The 20,082-nt window shown below is 37.6% G+C and overlaps 1 protein-coding gene and 1 pseudogene across 2 annotated transcripts in view; one reads left to right on the forward strand and one right to left on the reverse strand.

The window, feature by feature from the left end:
- Nucleotides 1-20,082, forward strand: part of NOTCH2 (notch receptor 2) — a 174,234-nt gene that overhangs the window by 87,153 nt on the left and 66,999 nt on the right. Inside the window, exon 5 of the mRNA XM_080800930.1 lies at nt 9,013-9,135. Coding sequence (XP_080657056.1) covers nt 9,013-9,135 — 123 coding nt within the window. The remainder of the gene's footprint in view (nt 1-9,012; nt 9,136-20,082) is intronic.
- LOC308341998 (ubiquitin-conjugating enzyme E2 D3-like) lies at nt 18,667-19,000 on the reverse strand (annotated as a pseudogene). The gene has a single exon. The product of its transcript is annotated as a ubiquitin-conjugating enzyme E2 D3-like (transcript).

Consider the following 20,082-nt stretch of genomic DNA (forward strand, 5'->3'; position numbering starts at 1 on the left):
TTCTTCACTCCCAAATTTGTTGGCCATATTCTAAAAGTTAAAGAAGGAGCCAGAAATACAATTTAATTTTACATATATTCTGATACTCTAATGATCTCATAGTCTAAGTGGCTGATAATTGACGTTAGCATGATTTATTGTTGAAAGCTAAATGTGTTTTTTCAGTTTCAAGAAAATTTTTTTAATAGTTGCCTAGAACAAGAGGTTGGTTTGGCAGAGAAATACTGACGGGAAGTCAGAGAAGTCAATAAAGGAAGTTTTTAGCTAAGAGAGAGTGATTGTTCACTCCCATAGTCTCTGCATTGTTATCCATTAGCCATGATAAGAACCTTAGGGAATTCTTAGAGTGTGTCCAGGAAAGGATCTGTCAAACCAGAATAGTATCTCCTCCTTGAGAAAGGAAATAACCAGGGATTCCACAGCTGAGAGGCTGCCAGAGCTTGTGGGATGGAATAAGGAGATCTTGGCTGTCTCTTATGCTCTGCTTGTAATTGAAAGCAAGACATTTGTTTACTCACTGATGAAGTGTGTGTGTGTGTGTGTGTGTGTGTTGGGGTTCAGGATGGGGATGCAGGGGCGGAGAGAAGATTTGGCAAAGAGAAAACTAACATTTATTCAATGCCTTTTATGACTTAGGCACCGTGCCAGGTACTTCTGCATCCTTTAACTCAATTATACAAAAACCTTGGGGATAGGTATTACTTTTCTAGTTTTCCCAGGTGAAATAGCTCAGGTTTGAAGATGTTAAGAGATTTACCCAAAGTTGCACAGCTAACATGTGGTTACGCTGAGGTCTGAAAACCAGACAGGTTATTTCTAAAGCCTCTACATCTTACTGCATCACACTGCACTGTTTGTCTATCCCTGAAGGTGCTTTGAAAATGTGTGACACTTTCTTGTTAAATGCTTTGAGATGTTTGGATTAAAAAAAGTAGGAGATACTTCTAATTATGATCAAATACTCTTTGTTACATATCAACCTATGTATGGCACCATACAGACATTTCAGGATAGTTAAGTAGACTAGTTCTTTCCTTTTGGGGTTTCATGATCTCAAACAGATGACATCAGCCTAGACAATGTATAAAAAGAAATTTAAAAAGAATTCAAAACAATAGATGATGCAGGATGTATTTACACAGTTTGCAAGATTTTATGCTCATTGTTTCTATGTCCCAGGTGGAGTTTGGAAAGTATTAACTTTATTTCCATATAAGGAAATAGTGCCTGGAGATGATTTTTTCTGAGAAAGTCCTTTTCATAATGCAGTACCATTCTCCTTGCCCCTCCTTCCATTGTGCTCTGCACTATTCAAGAGACTAAAATGTTACTTAAAATAATAATCACTATCTCAATGTAAATAACACCCTTATTTGAAGGGGATCATTGTTTCAGTTCTAAAAATGGAGAAACCAAGTCAGCAGGAGGGAAAAAGGCTTGTTAGGTTATTAAGCAACTCCCATGTGTGCTTCCTGCCACATTTCAAGTTGTTGCACTTTTAATTGAGGCCTACCCTAATCACCCTATTTCAAACAGTAACCAGCTCCCTCCCCCCTTAATTATTGGCCCTGGTCGACTTTTTCTTTTCTTTTTCTGTAATACTTATCATCTGCTTAGTATATAATTTGCACTATATAATTTACTTCATTATATCTATTGTTTATTGTCTGTCTTTTCCAAATTCTGCTGCCTCTTCCCCCCCTTCGGAGTGGAAGCCAGAATCTTTGTTTTTGTTTAGTGATGTACCCCAAGCACCCCAAAACATTGCCAAGTTAATAATAGGCACACAAATATTTATCGACCAAGTGAGTTTAGTATAATATCATAGTACTGAGAATGTAATTTTGGTCTTTTCATTTTCTTCCTGGTATCATACATCCTAGACTTAGTGTGCTTTCTTCTTTAGTTCTTGTGTACTCTGGTACTGGATAAGAATTTCAGAGTCCTTTTCAACTCTGAAAGTCAGTGAACTGCACATAAGTTAGTGACTATATTCAAATGGTCAAGTTAAAGTTCTTTTCCTGCAAAGGACACTATAGTTACTGTGAGTTGATTTTTAAATTTTTATTGTTGAAGTATAGTTGACATACAATGTTATATTAGTTTCAGGTGTACAACATAGTGATTTGACAGTTTTATACATTACACAGTTCTCACCACACTAAGTGTAGTCACTGTCCCTATTACAACACTATTACAGTATTAGACTCTATTCCCTCTGTTGTACTTTTCACCTCTGTGACGTATTTATTTTATTACTGGAAGTTTGTCTCTCTTTATCCCTCTTACCTCTTTTGCCCACCCTCCTACCTCCACCTCCTTTCTGGCAACCACCAGTTTGTTCTCTATATTTAAGAGTCTGTTTTGTTTTTTAGATTCCACATATAAGTGAAATGATATGGTATTTGACTTTCTCTGTCTGACTTATTTCATTTAGCATATAATACCTTCTAGGTCCATCCATGTTGTCACAAATGGCAAGATTTCATACTTCTTATGGTTGAGTAATATGATTCTATTTGAATTTTTTGAATATTACTCTAAGACTCATGGAGAGGGAATTAAAACTGCAGAAGATGACCAATCTTGTGTAACAGAGAAAAAAGTGTTTCTCCACAGAGGGAAGAAAAAAAGGAAAATATTCAAGAGGGAAGCAATAGAATCAGGCCAAGGAACCATATTTCATCTTCTCCTTGGATGATCAGCTGTTAATAATCTAGCTCCTTTGTGGGCTGCCATTAAATAAGTCTTTAGCAGAAGCACTGAAGAGAATAATTTTAACGTAAGAGCAACATAGAAAATAAATTATTGGATCATTGATTCCCAGTATTTTTGCATTAGGGCCAAATAATGGGGAGCGAATGAGTTAGACTGGTTTTGTATATATGGATACTTTAAAAAGTAGCCCAGGTAATCAGAGAACAGTGGATTGTTTGAATCTATTGGCTGTGCCTTGTGAGTTCACAGTTTGATTGGCCAATCCTCAATGTGCTTTATGTTTCTTTCTCTCCTATACCTCTGTGTTCCTCTATTATTTTTTTAAAAATTTCATAAAAAGCTGTCTGATCTGTCCTCTCCAAACAACAGAGGTTTATTCTTTGTGAACCACCTCTGTACTTTACAGGCTGAATATATGTGATATCCCTATATCATTAAAATAAAGCTTAAGCCCATTTTGTGGCTTTTGTGTCTGAGCTTAAAAACTGTTAGAAGTAATTCTCTCTTGCATTCTCATACGCAAGGGCGTGTAGCTCTCTTGGGTATTATATTAATCATACTTTTGCAGGTTTCTCTTGAGCAATGCAGAAATGATCATACCACTTTCCAGGGTACATTATTTTAGTTCCAGTTTTAGTTGATGTTCCTGGAAGTCTTTCCTATTCTCCTATGCTCAGTAGTTTCAACCATGGTATCTCCTTAGCTTTCTATCACCTTACCCTGCCCACCTTGCCTTTTTATATAGAAATTATTCTTTTTTAAAAAAAGATTTTATTTCTTTAGAGAGCGTGAGTAGGGGAGGGGCAAAGTGGGGGGGGGAGAGAATATCTCTAGCAGGCTCCATGCTGAGTGCAGAGCCTGACACGGGGCTCCATCCCATGCCCCTGAGATCATGACCTGAGCCAAAAATCAAGAGTTGGACACTCAAGTGACTGAGCCACCCAGATGCCTTAGAACTTATTCTTTACGATGTGTCAAAGGCACCTATTTCATTGAAGTGCCTTCAATGTTCCCAATCCCCATGGGGATTGAGACCTCCTTAAGGTCTTTTGGTGACTTGTATACCTCTAATACAGAGCTTATCAAGCTGATTGTTTATTTGTTCATCTTTCCTAGTAGACACTCTCTTTTAACTCCTCCTGCCAGTATCCAACTTAGTGCATGGCACAAAATTGAGACCCAGTGAATATTTCACAAATGAGTGAATTGAATGTGATAGAAAAGAGAATTATTGTATTCCATAATTTGAAAAATATGTATACCAAAGTTCTTTTGATTCACCTTATTCATTTTTTTGACTTTTTTGGTGATGAATTTAGAAGAGTGGAGATCATTAGGGAGATACCAGGAGAGGTGTCCAGGAGCAGCAGCCTGGGTGGGTGGGGGGCTCGGGAATACATGGGCCAGTCATGAGGGTCAGCGAGCTCATCTGGGCCCATTTGGAGAATGGAAGGTGTGTGCCAAGAAAACCAACTGGACAGGTACGGGACAAGTTTGCTTTTGTGACAGATTTCTTCTTGGGGGGTGGTAGGAGAAAATAGACTTGTAGCTCTTTTTTGCCTTTGTCCAGTTTCAGATATTCCTGTTTTTTCCCTCACTTTTTCATCCCTGTGGACTAAAGCTCCTCCAGAGGACTTATAGCCTGGTATGAGAGAATCCTAGTTGTCTCTTCTCATCTTCCTCTTTCTTCTCTCTTCTTTGTGTCTCTCCAGAAGCCCTTCCACCCTCACACATCCCAGCATCTGAAAGTGGAAAGATACGGATGCTTTCTTGAGAGGTGCTGTTCTCTGTGTGGGATGTGACAGTTTCAAAAAATTCTTTTCTGCTCCCCACCCTCACTATCATCATTTATCAGTTACATGGGCCATGGTTTTATAACAGCACAGTCTTAAAATGTTCCTTCTAAGTTTAATTTCTCTCCTTTTGGCCTTTTAAGGATGTGAATTGGCTTTAAGCAGTTGACTCCTTTTAGTATGGTCACGTGAGCCTCTTTGTAAATCTGCTACACCCATCCCACCCACAGGTCTGGAGACTTGTCTGTTTCCCTTTCCCCAGAACCTTAAAATACATTTTTAAGAAGTGATTGCACTGTAGCTTATTCATATAAGCCTTACCACCACCTCCCCTCCTTGGGTGGACTTTCTTACAAGAATTTGCTAGCTATTTCCAAAAAGAGGTCTGTATCTCTATTTTTAAAGCATAAATCCTGTCTTAACTCTGGAGGAGAACTGATTTGGCTTGAGTTTTCTCAGACATGGGAACTTTTAACCTTAGGTTGGTTTTTCAGATTTTTACAAGGGAACTCTGGGGTCCCAGACAGCATACTGTTTGGAACTGGTTCCGTACTGGCTTCTGCCTACCAGCCATGTAAACTTAGATAAGTCAGCCATATGGCCCTCAACTTCTTCATCCGTGACATAAAAGGATTAGAGTAGATACTTTCTAAGGGCTGTTTGAGTCTATTCATATATAGTATTAGCTAATATTTATAGATCACTTATGCATCAGGCACTGTTTTAAGTGCATTCTCCCCAATAGAATAGCTTTAGTGAGATATAATTTACATACCATGTAATTTGCTCTTTAAATTATACAATTCAAGGACACCTGGGTGGCTCAGTGGGTAAAGCCTCTGCCTTCGGCTCAGGTCATGGTCCTGGGGTCCTGGGATCGAGCCCCGCATCAGGCTTTCTGCTTGGTGGGGAGCCTGCCCACCCCTTTCTCTCTCTGCCTGCCTCTCTGCCTACTTGTGATCTCTGCCTGTCAAATAAATAAATAAAATCTTAAAAAAAAATTGTACAATTCAGTGGTTTTCAGTGTATTCACAGATATTGTAACCATCACCACAATCAATTTTAGAACATTTTTATCACTGCAGAAGGAACCCCATACCATCAGCAGTCACAATGCATTGGTCCTTAATTCTCCCCCAGCACCGGGCAGCCACTAATCTACTTACTGTCTCTATAGATTTACTTGTTCCGGACATTTCATATAAATGGAAACATTTCTTTCACCTAATATTTTCAAAGTTCATTCATGTTATAGGAGGTATCAGTGCTTCATTCCTTTCGTGGCTTTTGAAGTATTCCATTGTAAATTTATCACATTTTCTCCCTACTTTTTAAAAATTGAAGTATAATTGACATATAATGTTATATTAGTTTCAGGTGCAAAACATTGATTCAACAATCCCATACTCAGTGCTCACCACATTTTATTTAATCCATTCACTAGTTAATTGACATTTTGGGCTGCTTCTGCTTTTTTGGTGATTATGAATAATGCCTCTGTGAACATTCTTAAACAAGTTTTTGTGTGGACATATATTTTCATTTCTCTTGGGTCTATATTTAAGGGAGGAATTTCTGGGTGATATGGTAATGCTGTTTAACCTTTTCAGGAACTGCCAGTCTGTTCCAAAGTGGGTGCACTCCTTTACATTTCAGCCAGCAGTATATGAAGGTTCCAGTTTCTCCACATACTCACCAACACTTGTTATTGTCTGTTTTTTTGATTATGGCCATCTGAGTTGGTGTGAGATGACATCTCATTGCAGTTTTGATAGGCATTTCTGTGATGGCTAGTGATGTTGAGCATCTTTTCATGTGCTTATGGCCATGTGTATATCACCTTTGGAGAAATGTCTATTCAGATCCTTTACCCATTTTATAATGGGATATTTGCCTTTTTATTATTATATTATTTATACTGTATTTTTATTATTGCTGTAAGTGTTCTTTATCTATCCTGGATACAAGTCTCTTATCAGATAAATGATTCATAATTATTTTCTCTCATCCTGTGGGCTGTCTTTTCACTTTCTTGATGGTATCTTTTGAAGCCCAAATGTTTTTAATTTTGATGAAATGCAAACTTTCCAATTTTTATTTAGTTGCTTGTGCTTTTGTTCATATTTATGAAAGCTTTGCCTAGCCCAAGTCACAGAGAGTCACTACTATGTTTTCTTATGAGAGTCTTATAATTTTAACTCCTAGATTTTAAGTAATTTTTGTGTTATGATGTGGGAAAGAGATCCAATTTATTCTTTTGCCTGTAGCTGTTCAGTTGTCCCAGCACCATTTACTGAATTAAGTGCTCTGTGTATCTAACTAATTTATTCTTTATAGTAATCCTTTGTGGTAGACCCTGTTGATTCCCCCAGAGAGGAAAGAAAGTTTCAGCATCTTGCCCCTGTTCACTCACCTATTGCATATGAAGGTTGATTGTTGAACCTAGGCCCCCTGAGGCCATGCTTTAATCATGAATTAACTCTTAGCAACCTGCTTTCTTACCTACTTGCCTTTGACAGGGAAGAACTACCTTGAAAATAGTCATAAAAAGAAAACATTTTATTTCTTATTGTTGTGGTTATGCTGAAATGCTTCTCCTTTCTTAATCTGTCTGTGGTTGGTGAATTCAGTTAGTTGTAGCATTGGCTAATAAAAATTTAGGGTCACAGTTTCCATTCCTAGTAGTTTGGCTACCAGGGCTTTATCACCTCCCTGACACTATAGTCAACCATATTAGTCTTAGTCACCAGAGAGATCAAGTTACCAGTTCCAGAATACCACTAGACCACACAGGTTCCAGCAGTGGTGGGCCAGGAGCCCTATTTCCCTCCCACACTCTAAAACTTTATCTTTAACTTTTCTAAGGAATGTTTTCATAAAGAGCGCTAGGGTAGGAGCAAAGACCTCAGTTTTTGTTCAGACACTGCTACTTGGTGGATCTGTAGATTTGCCCTTACTTCATCTTAATTATGGGTGGGCTTAAACCAGAATTTTCTGAGTCAGTTCACTTGTAAGACTTTCATACAGTTAAACAGATATATGAGTAATACGATAAATTTTTAAAAATCTAAGTCTATAAAGTTTTTCACAGTCTTTCTCAAGCTTACTTAGTGATTTATCTGCTGGAATGGACTGAATACTGAATGCCTCGAGAAATCAAATTCTCCTTAGTCAAACTTTCAATTATCCCCATCTTCTGTGAAGTAATTTTCTTTGGTGTCAGTAAAAAAAAAAAAAATTTTTTTTTTGCCACTTAGTTTATACGCATTTACATGACTGCCACTTTATTCAGAGAAACCAGCCATGTTGCAGTGTAACAAAGCAGATATAGAATATCATCACAGTGGCTTGTGGTAGGAATGAATAAAGCAAGGTGTGATTGTTGTCTGTCCCACTCACCAGGCTGTAATTACCCCCAAAGCAGGGACATTCTGTCTTTTTTATTCACGGTTAAATCCCCAGTGCGTAGTATAAGACCCAATAAATGTTTTGAGCGAGAGAAGAACCTTAGGGACATTTTGAGGAGGCCATCTTATATTTCAAATAGGAGAATGATCAGTTGAACATTCAGTTTTAAAGTTGGTAGTCTTCTGTCTTAATAGCTAAGGGATTTGGTAGCCAAGGAGAAAGAAAGGAAAAAGCTCAATTTGTAAATTACAGAGAAACACACTGGGCAGTTAGGGTGAAGTTTGGTGTGTTGGTAAAAACAAAAAAAAAAACAAAAAAATCAAGAGGAAGGAAGTAATGCTGTAAATGTGGAGAGGAAGTTGAAGAATTTGAAGTGTTGGTAAGTTAAGTTTAATTAATAATAATACCACTCCATTTTCAGATAGCTTTTTATGTTTATGATGTACTTTATTCATGATATGGCACTTACAACAACCTAGAAAGGCAGGTTGGGCTGGTGGATTGAGCCTCATTTTACAGATGAGGAAGCTAATTCAGTTTGTAATTTACCATGTGTTAAATAGCTTATAGGTAGTGAGATTGAAACTTGACCCATATATTTAGACTGCTCAGTATTTTTCTTATGTTCCCTACCCCCACCTAGTTTTCCCAAGCAAACATCCTAAGAAGAAAGTAAATGAGTTTAAATTTAATTAGGTGATCTTTTATCTATTCTTCCCATTAATCTAGGATGGAGCTGGGGAAAATCTAACATCTCCCTCCCCTGCTTTTTTAAAGAATCAGTGAATAGTCATCTAAGTACACATTTATCTTCACTGGGATTTTATTTCATAAAAACACTTTGAAATACTTGTGAGGTAACTGTGAAGGCATGTCATTGGCATAATGAGTCACTTTGTCTAGCTTCTCTTGAGGCAAGAGAAGATGGAAGATTGGGCAATTTTTTTGTATGGTGAGTCCTGGGTTGACCACCTGCTGGCTACTGAACTGAAATAATGAAGTAGGTCCGTTCTGATGACCATGTTCTGTAGAAGAGCTGATCACTTACTTCAGCATGAGAATTCATTATTTTTTCTTGTTCTTCTCTATCCAGGTTTTGAAGGGATCACCTGTGAGCAGAATATTGACGACTGCCCTAACCACAAGTGTCAGAATGGAGGGGTTTGTGTGGATGGGGTTAATACTTACAACTGCCGCTGCCCCCCTCAGTGGACAGGTATGTACACTGTGGTAAATCAGAGTAGGGCATGGATTGGTAACCAGAGGAAGGCTCTTATTGAAGTGGACATCTTTTACAAGGGTCTCTGTGCTACATCATTGGGTAGAGTGCTAACCCTGTATGTTCTTCTATGCTCATTTCAAGAATAATATTTTCACAGATATGACTTAGTACCTCAGCACCACACTAAGGTGCTATGGCAGATATGAGAGAAGAGCATTACTGACAGACTCCGAGGTCTGGGAAAAGCAACACGTTGCCTAGGATATAGCAAATACTTAATACATATTTCAGAGGAAAAGAACACAATTAACTATGAAAATATAAATGTTCTTACCACACTTACAAAAAAAATAGGTACTATGCAAGTAATTGATGTGTTCACTAATCTTATTGTAATCATTTTGCTACACATGCTATAAACATATCAAATCATCACATTGTATACTTTATTTTTTCACAATGTATTCTTTAAATTTATACAGTGTTATATGTCAAAAATATCTCAGTAAAGCTGGAAAAAAAAGAAACTACAGCTTGTTAAGTTTCAGTATAGTATCAAAGAATAATAATTATATGAAAAGGCTATTAAAATACTCTTCTTTGTTCCAACCAAAAAGTAAAAATATAAGTTATACACACTATAAGAGTTCAGAGCTTATTCATGGACAAAAATCTATCTTATTGCCATGTCCTGTAATTATGCAAAGGCTTGGGCAGGCACCTTTGATGACATCATATTTATGACACCCATCTATGTTTCTATTTTTTTTCCTTTTATGTATTCCTTTTTGCACATAGGGCAAGAATAGATTTTTCAGCCTCAGACATTATTCTTGCTTAATTTTACAACCTCTTGAAGTATCTGCTGTTGTGTTAGGCAGATTTTCCACTTACTTTTGAAGGTTAAGTGATTTTATGCAGACATTTGGTTCTAATTTCTGTTTATATCTATTTATCTAACTGAAAGTGGAAACAATTAAGAACTGATTAAGTGACTAAGAACTAAGCCTTTTGGAGTGAACTTGATGATTTAATGTGGAAACCCAAGAATAAGTTAATGTTATAAGGAAGAAACTTCAGGGGCGCCTGGGTGGCTCAGTTGGTTTAAGTGGCTGCCTTGGCTTGGGTCATGATACCAGGGTTCTGGGATAGAGGCCCATATCGGGCTCCCTGCCCTGAGGGGCAGCCTGCTTCTCCTTCTCCACCGCTTGTGCTCTCTTACGCGTGCACTCTTGCTCTCAAATAAATAAATAAAATCTTTCAAAAAAGAATAAGAGGGAAACTTGAGCACCAGTGAGGGATTTTGCCCAGCAAAGAAGTCTTGATGTTGGATTGCTGACATTACTACCTGGTATTCTTTAGAATCTCCAAGTTGCCTTCCCTTATCTGTAGGAGCTAATTATTTAGAGTACTCTTTAGAGCTGAACACTATGAATATGAAAAGATTAAAAGGGTTTAAAACGTTGGTTACATGATTTCCTGGAAGGGCACACATTTCTGATTTTAATCTCCAAGCTCTCCTTTTAAATACTTTTCCACTGGGTTTCTCTAGAATAGGACTTCCGTAGTATTTCTTCTTGGTGTCTTGATCCTAGGACTTTACTCCCAACACTCTGTGCTTTCTGTCATATTCTCTCTTCTCTTTAGCTTTTGCCATTTCTCTGATAGATTTTTTTTCGGAGGCCATTTTTCTTTTCAACTCAAAAAAATTACTGTGAAGTTCATTACTTGACAGTAATAACTGAAAGGATTTAAATTCTTCTCTTTTTAATGATCCTTACAGTGGTATTAGACAGGATGAGATGCTTGTTAGGAACTTGACTCCATCCTACTCTCTCCTTTGTTGTACATGGTACTAAAGGTTCTGATGCCAATGAAGGTTAAATGATATGGTGATTTCATTGCTGAGTTTTCTTTGATGCTATACTTCATTTCCTGCTTTGGTATTTATTAGGAAGGTGCATTCTTGGGGAAAGCTCCCAGTGAAATGATATTTTATCAAGATTTCTTATACCAGAATGTTTCATAAGTACCTCTCTTTAGGAAAGTCCTTATAGCATGTTTCTTTCTCCGTGTGCTTTTTATTTTCTAGAAAGGATAGCAGACTTTGGGGTAAGTTTAATGTGGCAGTATTAATTTCTTTTGATCTGCTCTCATTTAAAGTGACTCTCAGCCTTTGGCTTCCCACCACAGGTTTCCTTCCTCTTTTTACTCATGCAGATTCTTTGATTTCCAGTGTTTTTTTACTGTCCACATCACTAACAGGATCAAGTCCGAAGTCCTGTCTCGGCTGTATGAATTCCTTCCTGGCCTCAACCCTGTTTGCTTCTCCAGTCTTCTCATGAATCCAACAGCAGTAAGAACTGCTTCCAGTTCTCCTGTATCTACTGCATCCTGTGTCTTCACTCATAGCATTCCTTTTCCACAGATTTTTCTTCTCTGTTCCTCTCCTTGTTATAGGCAGCCTCACCAGTTTTACCTGCCTGGCTCAGGTCAAGTGGCTGCCCCTTCAGGGAACTTTCCGTGATCTCTCTCCAGGCTGAGCTAGATATTGTCCTCTGGATTCCCTTACTACATTGCTATGTGATAGCATGTGATAATACTCACCACATTAATATTGGCATTATTATATGCTTGAAGTGAGGGAAATACCGAGTTACAGGATGACAACTGTTGTTGGTGATACCAGTTACTACTGCTCTCTCCACACTTTTGTTCTAAGTAGCATACAGCTGAACTGTTCGCCATCCCAGCCCTCATGTCATTCTGAGAAGAAAGGAGAAAAAATTGGGAGTCACAGGGTTCCTGTTTCTACTGATATCAGAGCTATAAATTCATATTAGTATTTTTTGTGTTATACAAATTAAAGAAATGAGTGGGCTAGAGGGTGGGAGTTAACTAATGTTTGTTAGTAACCAAATACTGTGCTAATTACAATGTTTTATTTTGTGTAATCTTTGTGATAATTGCATTAGGGGTAGAGTTTATTAAATATCCTTTTTACAAATGATGATAGATATACAGAAGGGTTAAACAGTTTACTCTAGGCACAAAGTGGTTGGGTCAGGGTTTGAATCTAGCTTTGTTGAACCCCAAGTCTGTGCTCAAATCTGTGGTCTTTTTCTATACAAATTGACTCTGGATTGTCCTTCTTTATTTTTTATTTTTTAAGAATTTTGAATCTTTTTAATAGACAATGTTCAACTTATAATTTTATTATTCTAGGATGTGGTGGTTTATTCTTTACCTTTTTTTCCACTTTAGATATTTTCCTGGTTACTTTGGAATCAGAAGTCAGTATCGAATGAATATTTTATATTCAGTCTGGAGATTTTTTCAAAAGCCTTATTGCAACTTTATTCAGACTTCCCCATACAATTCCCAGCTATAGAGTTGTAGCATGAACTGTTTGGTCTGGCTTTTGACACAATAGAAAAAGAAGGGTTGGAGTTAGTCTACTAGGAAGAAGTGAAGTTGCCAGGTATCTGAAAAAGAATGAATGGGATTATATAGCTGAAGAAACTAGGTATCAGTTTGAATAAAGGAGATTTGTGAATTTGCCATTTTTAATTAAGTTTTTTATTTTAATTCCTGTATAGTTAACATATAGCATTATATTTATAAGTTTTTAATGAGAGGAGCCTGATAGGCACTATGTTGTTTTATAAATACATATACAGAGAAGGTTTGGTCTTTAGCAGCAAGTTCTGGGCTTCAAGATGACCAGAAATTTTTTCCGAGTCTTTCATGGTTTGATTTGGGATAAATGAGTCAGCTTCCTTTTCTTCAGAAGGCTTCATTTGCTATCCAGGGAACTAATATCTCTTGGTTACTTTACTGGGGTATTGGGAGAATAAATGGTGCAATAAAAAAACCTCTTAAGCCTTTCATTTATCATGTAAATTAAATTACATTAATTGTAATTATAAATTATCTTACAGCTGTAAATTGCACTTATCATGTAAAACATTTCATATCTACGCTGTTTGATACCGTAGTCATTAGCCATATTTTGCTAGTGAGTATCTGAAGTGTGACAGGTCAAACTGAGATGTGCCACAGCTGTAAAATACCTGATTTTGAAGACTCAGTATGCAAAACAAAAGCAAAATGTCTCAGTAACAATGTTTTAAATTTTGGTTTAGACTCTAAAATGATAGTGTTTTGGATGTATTGAGTTAAATAAAATATGATATTAAAGTTGATTCCATCAGTTTCTTTTTCTTTTAAGTGCTACCGGAAAATTTTAAATGAAATCTGTATATCTCATGATATTTTTAGTGGACAGAACTACTTTAGGTCTGAAGATGTTCTAGGTATTAGCACAGCTGCTACCGTAGGAGTATCCTCTCTAATCCCGGGTGGTAGAGGGATAGGTTCGCAGTTGTTTGTATAGGGGGGGCCTTGGGTTTGTCTCACTACAAGAAGGCATGATGCCCTTGTTCTGGTGTGGTTTCCACATCAGTTATGGACAGGACTGTGTTCTGATCTGGTCTTTTCACCTGACATGGTCATCCAGAACAGTATACAAAAGATACCACTCTTCTAGATGAGCTAAAGCCCAGGTGGAAGAAAGCAATTGGTATTGGGATTTGGGCAAAAATGGTTTACTTTTTTTATAGGAGTTTTGTTAAAGAGATGTGTGAGTAGTTGGATGTTCCTTTAGGAAATGGAAATAAACCTAAGGATTTGATGAAGCCTGAGCACAAAAGTCTATATTATTACTGTATTAGGCCCCAAGCCATCATATGAGAGAAGTTCTGCTCTGGCAGATATCCACTTCAGAGGAAAAAAAAAGTTATAAAAGGCTCCCAAATTAATTAAAGCAGTGTAGATTAATGTTTTGTCTACATAGATTGTTATTTGAATTTTCTTTTTAGAGGTTCATTTCCTTCAGAATTAAAGTTGCCTCTAAACTCAACTCACAAATTCCTCTCTGGCAGCTTTTGGTTTGGGTTCACTCCTAGGGCAGACGTGATTTATTTTCCTGTGCTTGTTATTAACCCAGAAATGTAATTTTAGCTTGGGCTTGGAATAGTGCTTTGGGACGCTAAGCAGAAGTGAACAATGGAAGTTAGGTGGACATGAGTCAAATAAAACCAACCACATTTTCTCTCAGCTCTCCTTTTTATAACTGATGAGCCCAAAGAGTTGGTTAAGATTCCCTTGACTGTCGGTTGCTCCAATTTCAGTAAAAATTTTTTTGGCATGAATCAGCAAGTACATACTGCCAGAGGTGGTGCACTAGCTCCTGTGTCTGGGAACGAAGTCTTTTCATGGCAGTATTTTGATTTTGAACTAGATGCCTCATTTCAGTCTAGACTCTAGTTGGTGACAAGCTGTTCCCTAGGATGAGGCTTTTGTTACAACCACTTTTCTGTTTTTTAAATACTATAGGAATGTAGGCTTTTGGTTGAGAGTGGAAACTATTTCTATCTGGGGCTGCAAAACTATTCTCATTTGTATTCTGCATGGGGGAATGGGAAAATACATCTCCCATTTCAGTTTCTCCGCTGTGAACTCGATTGTGAGGACTTGATAAAAGTCTGTTTTCTGGAATTTTGCTTCACCCAATTTCAGTTTGCTATCAGTTGGGCAGACTGCCAGAGTGCTAACCTGAAGCACCCTCATCCTAAAGGTCCCAGAGTTGATGAGTGGTCATGTTGGTGTGAACAGGGGTGAGTGGTTAGGTTAACCCCCCACAAAATATAGGAGGTGAGACTGAGGGATCTTTTGTGCTCTTGTGGTCCATGACTCAATGTCTGACTTTGGCTACATTCCAGGCAAAATCTAGTTTCATTCCATAGCTTTTCAAGCCCCTGCAGAATTGTTGTAAGGTAGCTTCAATAACATATTTATTGAATAACTCACTCTTATATCCAATATACTATGCTGGATGCTATAAGAGACACAAAGAAGGAATAAATCAATTCTTATCTTTTAAGGATTGTCAGATTCACTAGGAAGAAAGAAGAAAGTCTACACGTAACCATATAGGAGGTAGAAACTATAAATGAACTTGAGTTTGGATAGAAATTGGGGGCCACCTAAGTACTTGGTTGGATGAAGGGGAAATAGAAGAGAGTTAACTTCTGTTTTGAATCTGTGTAATAAGAGAATGTGGGTACTATTGACAGAGATAGAGAAATGGGCTAAAGATCCTGGTGAGTTGGAGGTGAGTTTTCTAAGAGAATAGCATGTAACACCCAGAAGGTCAGATTAGAGGTAAGGGCTCTAGACTCAGATTTTGAGTCTCTTTTTGGTTGCTCTGAGAATGTATCCGGTCCGTAAGGGAAAGTGCGTGGTGTGAGAGAAACAGAGAGTTTGGACCTAAATTGTGAGTAATGTCCACACTTCAGAAAATGGAGGAAGAAAGGGACCCAAAGAAGGAAGGTGAGAGAAAGGGATGTCTGTGAGTTGGAAAGCTCTGCCATGACAGCATCCCTGAGCCAGGGATTGCATTTTAAGACTGTGCCCTTGCCTCAACTCTGCATGCCTCTCTGGTACCGTCTTGGTATTTTACTGCTGTTCCTGGTTTATATGCTTACCTCACCTGAGGAGGCTTTCAGCCTCTGGAGAATGGGGGTGGTGTTACTTATTTTGGCATTCTTGGGACCAATTTTAACAAATAGTAGTTATTGAGTGAATGACAAACAAGAGACTGGAATAAGAATGATAACTATAAAGAGTTAATCAAAATTTTTGAGGTCATGGGAATCTTCTAATACGTAGTTTCAATATTAAGGAGAGAAGAATGCCAAATTGCAAAGGGTTAAATTAGGGAAAAAGTGGGTGTTGAGGAAGGAGGAAGAAGAGTGGGTATAGATCACTTATGCAAGATTTTGTACAGCTAAAAGAGGGAGAAATGCAGGGCAGTAGCCACAGGGGACAGAAACTTCATTCATGTGACTGACCATAGCCCCTTGGCTAGACTGAGTTAAGGCAGCTAGAAGAGGGTTGGTTAATGAACTGGGTTATTTAGGAGGGCTTGACTCTTACAAGTGTTAGTGGGGGATAATTAGGTGAAATCATTGTTGGGAATGGGAAAAGAGGGAGACAGGAAGTTACAGTCAGAGTTGAATACCAAATTTGAGATCTTGCGGTTGGAATAATGGATCCAAATGTGATCCAGAATGTGAGTGTGCTTGTGATATGGAGAGGATGTGGAAGCTGTTGAATTGAGAAAAGTAAAGAACTCTTGGCTTGGATGACCTTATTAGTCCTCAACCTAGATATTAATTTCATGGGAAATGGGAAAGGGAAGAGTGAGAAGATCATAAGTCATGTGTTTAAGTCTTTCAAGGAGCTGGAAATTGGTCCATGAAGACAACAGATAGAGCTGAGATTATTTAAATTACAGTATTTAGTATTTTCTTAAAAAATATACATGTTTAGAAAAATGTGGATTTGAATCCATCTCTGTTTTTTAGTGTCAAAAGTAAAACTGCATATATTCATCCCCTCTTCGGTAAGATGAATAGGCATGCTTTTAGTTCTCTTATATCTTCTTTTCACTCTCCAGATTTTGTTTATATGATCTGGGATTTAAAAATTCATACCATAGGATTGCTATTGAATTTTAAAATTTTATGCATTTTCTTTTAAAAATATTCTTGATATTTACATTGTTTTATAATCTAGTTTATAATATTTTGGACTTAATTCTATATGTAACTTGTTTTGTGTTAACTACCAGAACATTTATATAACAACCTTTTCATTCCTGGATTCTTTATTTTGATTTATTTTTTCAGTCAAATGAATACATCTTGGAGTAATTTTTTTTCACCAGAAAAGTTGCATGTTGGCATATCTTCAGAGCTCTTAGATATTTGAAAAATATCTTTTGATTTAGTTGCCTTCATACACAAATGGCATCTTGTCTGGATATTGAATTCTTGAATCACAAGTCAATCTTGCCAAGTTCCTAGACATTGTTACTTTGCATCTTGTGAACATTATAGGGAACTCTGATATCAGACAAGTCAGGCTCTCTCCCCTCTCCATCGTCTCCTCTCTCTTTAAAGTAAAATCTTTAACTAGTATTGGTATAGGTATATCCCTATTATTTTTTCTTCTAGCACTTTTGAGCCCTTTGGATCTGCAGGCTTCTGTCTGTTCTCACCTCAGAAAAGATTATTCTTTTCATTTTTTAATTTGTTTTTGTGTCTTCAGGAACCTCTGTTATCTTAATTAAGTCTTCATTCTTTCCTATAGCTAAGATTTATCTCTTGATATTTTAATTCCCTTTGCATTTTATGAGAGCATCTTAAACTTCCTTTATAACACTGATTTATTTTTCTTCATTGTCAGTTCTGTCCTTTATAGCTTCTGATTATGATTTTTATTTGAATTGCATTTTTTTATATTCTAATAGAATTTACTCATTGCATCTAGGTCCTCTGTGATTCTTCTTTGTTCTCAGCCTGTCCTTTATCTGAGTCTGACGTCTTGTATTATTTTTCATTTATTTTTAAAACCTCCATTTGTCTACATTTCTGGAGAATACATAGCCAATTCCTTCCATTCTGGAAGGGAACTTATTTCACAGGTATGCTCTTCATCTGCATCTTAAGGGGTACCTTCTCCATCTTTTATATTGCAGAATGTTTTAATAGGTCCCGTGTTTTGTTTTGTTTTGTTTTGTTTTCCATTTTACTCATTCTACTCATAGTAACTGCTTGCCTGTGAATAGAGTCAGTTGATTCTTTTTGGAACCCCTGCTGCAGTGAGGTGAGGGGCTCTTTATGTAAATTGGTTTAACAGCCCAGCAACCCAAGAAGGTGGTGAGAGAACCAGAGTGTGGGCCTCCGCGCAGGGGGACTGAAGCTTGGCACTGTTTTCTTCTTCTTGTGTGGAGAAGCCTTTGTGCCAGGGGTCAGCTTTCTGAACATCCAGCATTGGCACAGCATCCATTGCTGTCCATACAGTGGCTGAGCCTGGATGCTCTTCGGTGCTGCTGCATCCGGAATTTGCCCCAGATGCACTGCAGACTCTTTCGTTGCTATAGCGGCCACAGGAGCCCTGGAACTCCCCGGGGCTTTAAATTGCTATTGACCTGGAGGGGTGAGGTGGAGTTCAGTCCATTCTCCTCACAGCAGCAGAGTGGGCTTTCTGAAATACAAATGCGATCGTGTTATTTCTTTGCTTAAAATGCTTCAGTGCGTCCTCCTTGTCTTTGGATAGAGTTCCAAGGCTCTGTATATAACTCCCTCTCCAGCCATATCTCCCCGGATCCATGCCTTATAAGTGAACCACACTGATTTTTTTTCATTGACTCAAATGAGGCATGCTTTCTCTTCTGTTCAAACCGATACACATACACTTATTTCTGCCTGAAATACTCCCCACTCTGCCCTCTTACTACACACGTTTCCACACATATGCACACTCTTATACTACCCACTTAACATATGAAGTCACTTTCTCTCTCTCTTGTTAAAGGTAGTTTAAAGTTTATTCAGCTATACTGTAAGTTATTCTGACTTTAAGGTAGCATTACATGGCATACTTCTGAGTTTATTCTCAAGATATTCTATTGTACTTATCTCTATCTGTTTTATAGATCATGAAGTCTCTGGCACTAGGGGGTCATCTGGGTTTGGATCACATAGCAGTGAGCAAATGGATTAAAGAGCTTTAGAAAGAGTTAAGGCTGGAGACCACTGTGATCTTCAAATGCCAAGACACATGCTACCATTACTGTTAATATTTGGATGATAAATTCTTGTCATAAATGCAGCCTTAGGTGATTTGAAGGGGTAAGTTTGTAGGAAAATAAAATGTAAAAAACAAAAATTACACTGCCTTGACATGGGCTCTCATTAGGTCCCATAATTGTGGCTTGCCAATGAAACATACCATCCCCAACTGGACCTGCAGAACACAGTGCTCTGTTCTCTTACTTTATGCTCCCAAAGCAACCTGTATCCATTAGAGCACTTATCACTCTCAGTTATAATTGTGTGTTTGGTTGTAAAACTCCTATTTACAGCCACAACTCTTTTCTTTACCATTATAATTTCATTGTATAAATATCAGTGCCTGGCACATGGTATTTATATATTTGTTGAATGAATGAATGAATGAATGAATGAATGAATGAATGAGAACATTAAAATTTTCAGTTGTTGCTGGCCAGACATCATCCTTTGAAATTCAGGGCTGATACTGGGTTCTGTCAGCATCTCTTTTCCCTATTCCCTGGGATACTTTAGTATCTTTCTTCAGTGTGGACCAGGTCTATACTACATCTGTGAAATTGGACTAATTGTATGAGAAGATTACATTTGACAACAATATAAGCACTTATCTCAGAGTCTGGTACCTAGAAATTGCTAAATAAATATATTTTTTTCCTATGTGAAGCTAGTAGCAGCATTAGAGAATAAAGAAAACATTGATTATTTGCCTACTTACCTTCATGTTAGTGGAGGCACTTAGAAGAGGAGGAGAGAACGCTGCTGAAGAGGGCTAACTAGGCTGTAGCCTTTTGGGAAATCTTAGGTTTCATTCAAAGCGGGAAGGTACCTGCCATAGTGTAGAATTACCCTTGAGACATAGGGTCAAAAGGCAAGGTGAATTGGGGGTGGGCATAAATGGGATGGAGTTCAGTGAGTAAGGAAAGGAATAGAATGAGGAGTTTGGGTATTGACTGGATGTCAATAAAGTGAAAATGGAAACTTCGGGAATAGAAATAGAATAGAGACACCTTAAAGGTGTGAAGAAGATGAGTTGAAAAGTGATTCTTATTTGATTAGAATAACCTAAGAGAATACAAGTACAGATAAACTTTTGTTTAACAAAGATTTCTGAATACTTCTCAAGAAATATTAGCTGGGCGCCATGTTAAGTGCTGGGGATTCACTGATGAAGTAAATAGCTACCACCTATTTCTTCATGGAATTTATAGTCTAGGGAGGAACACAAACATAAATCATA

This window comes from Martes martes, assembly GCF_963455335.1.
Source record: "Martes martes genome assembly, chromosome: 4".
Classification (NCBI taxonomy): domain Eukaryota; kingdom Metazoa; phylum Chordata; class Mammalia; order Carnivora; family Mustelidae; genus Martes; species Martes martes.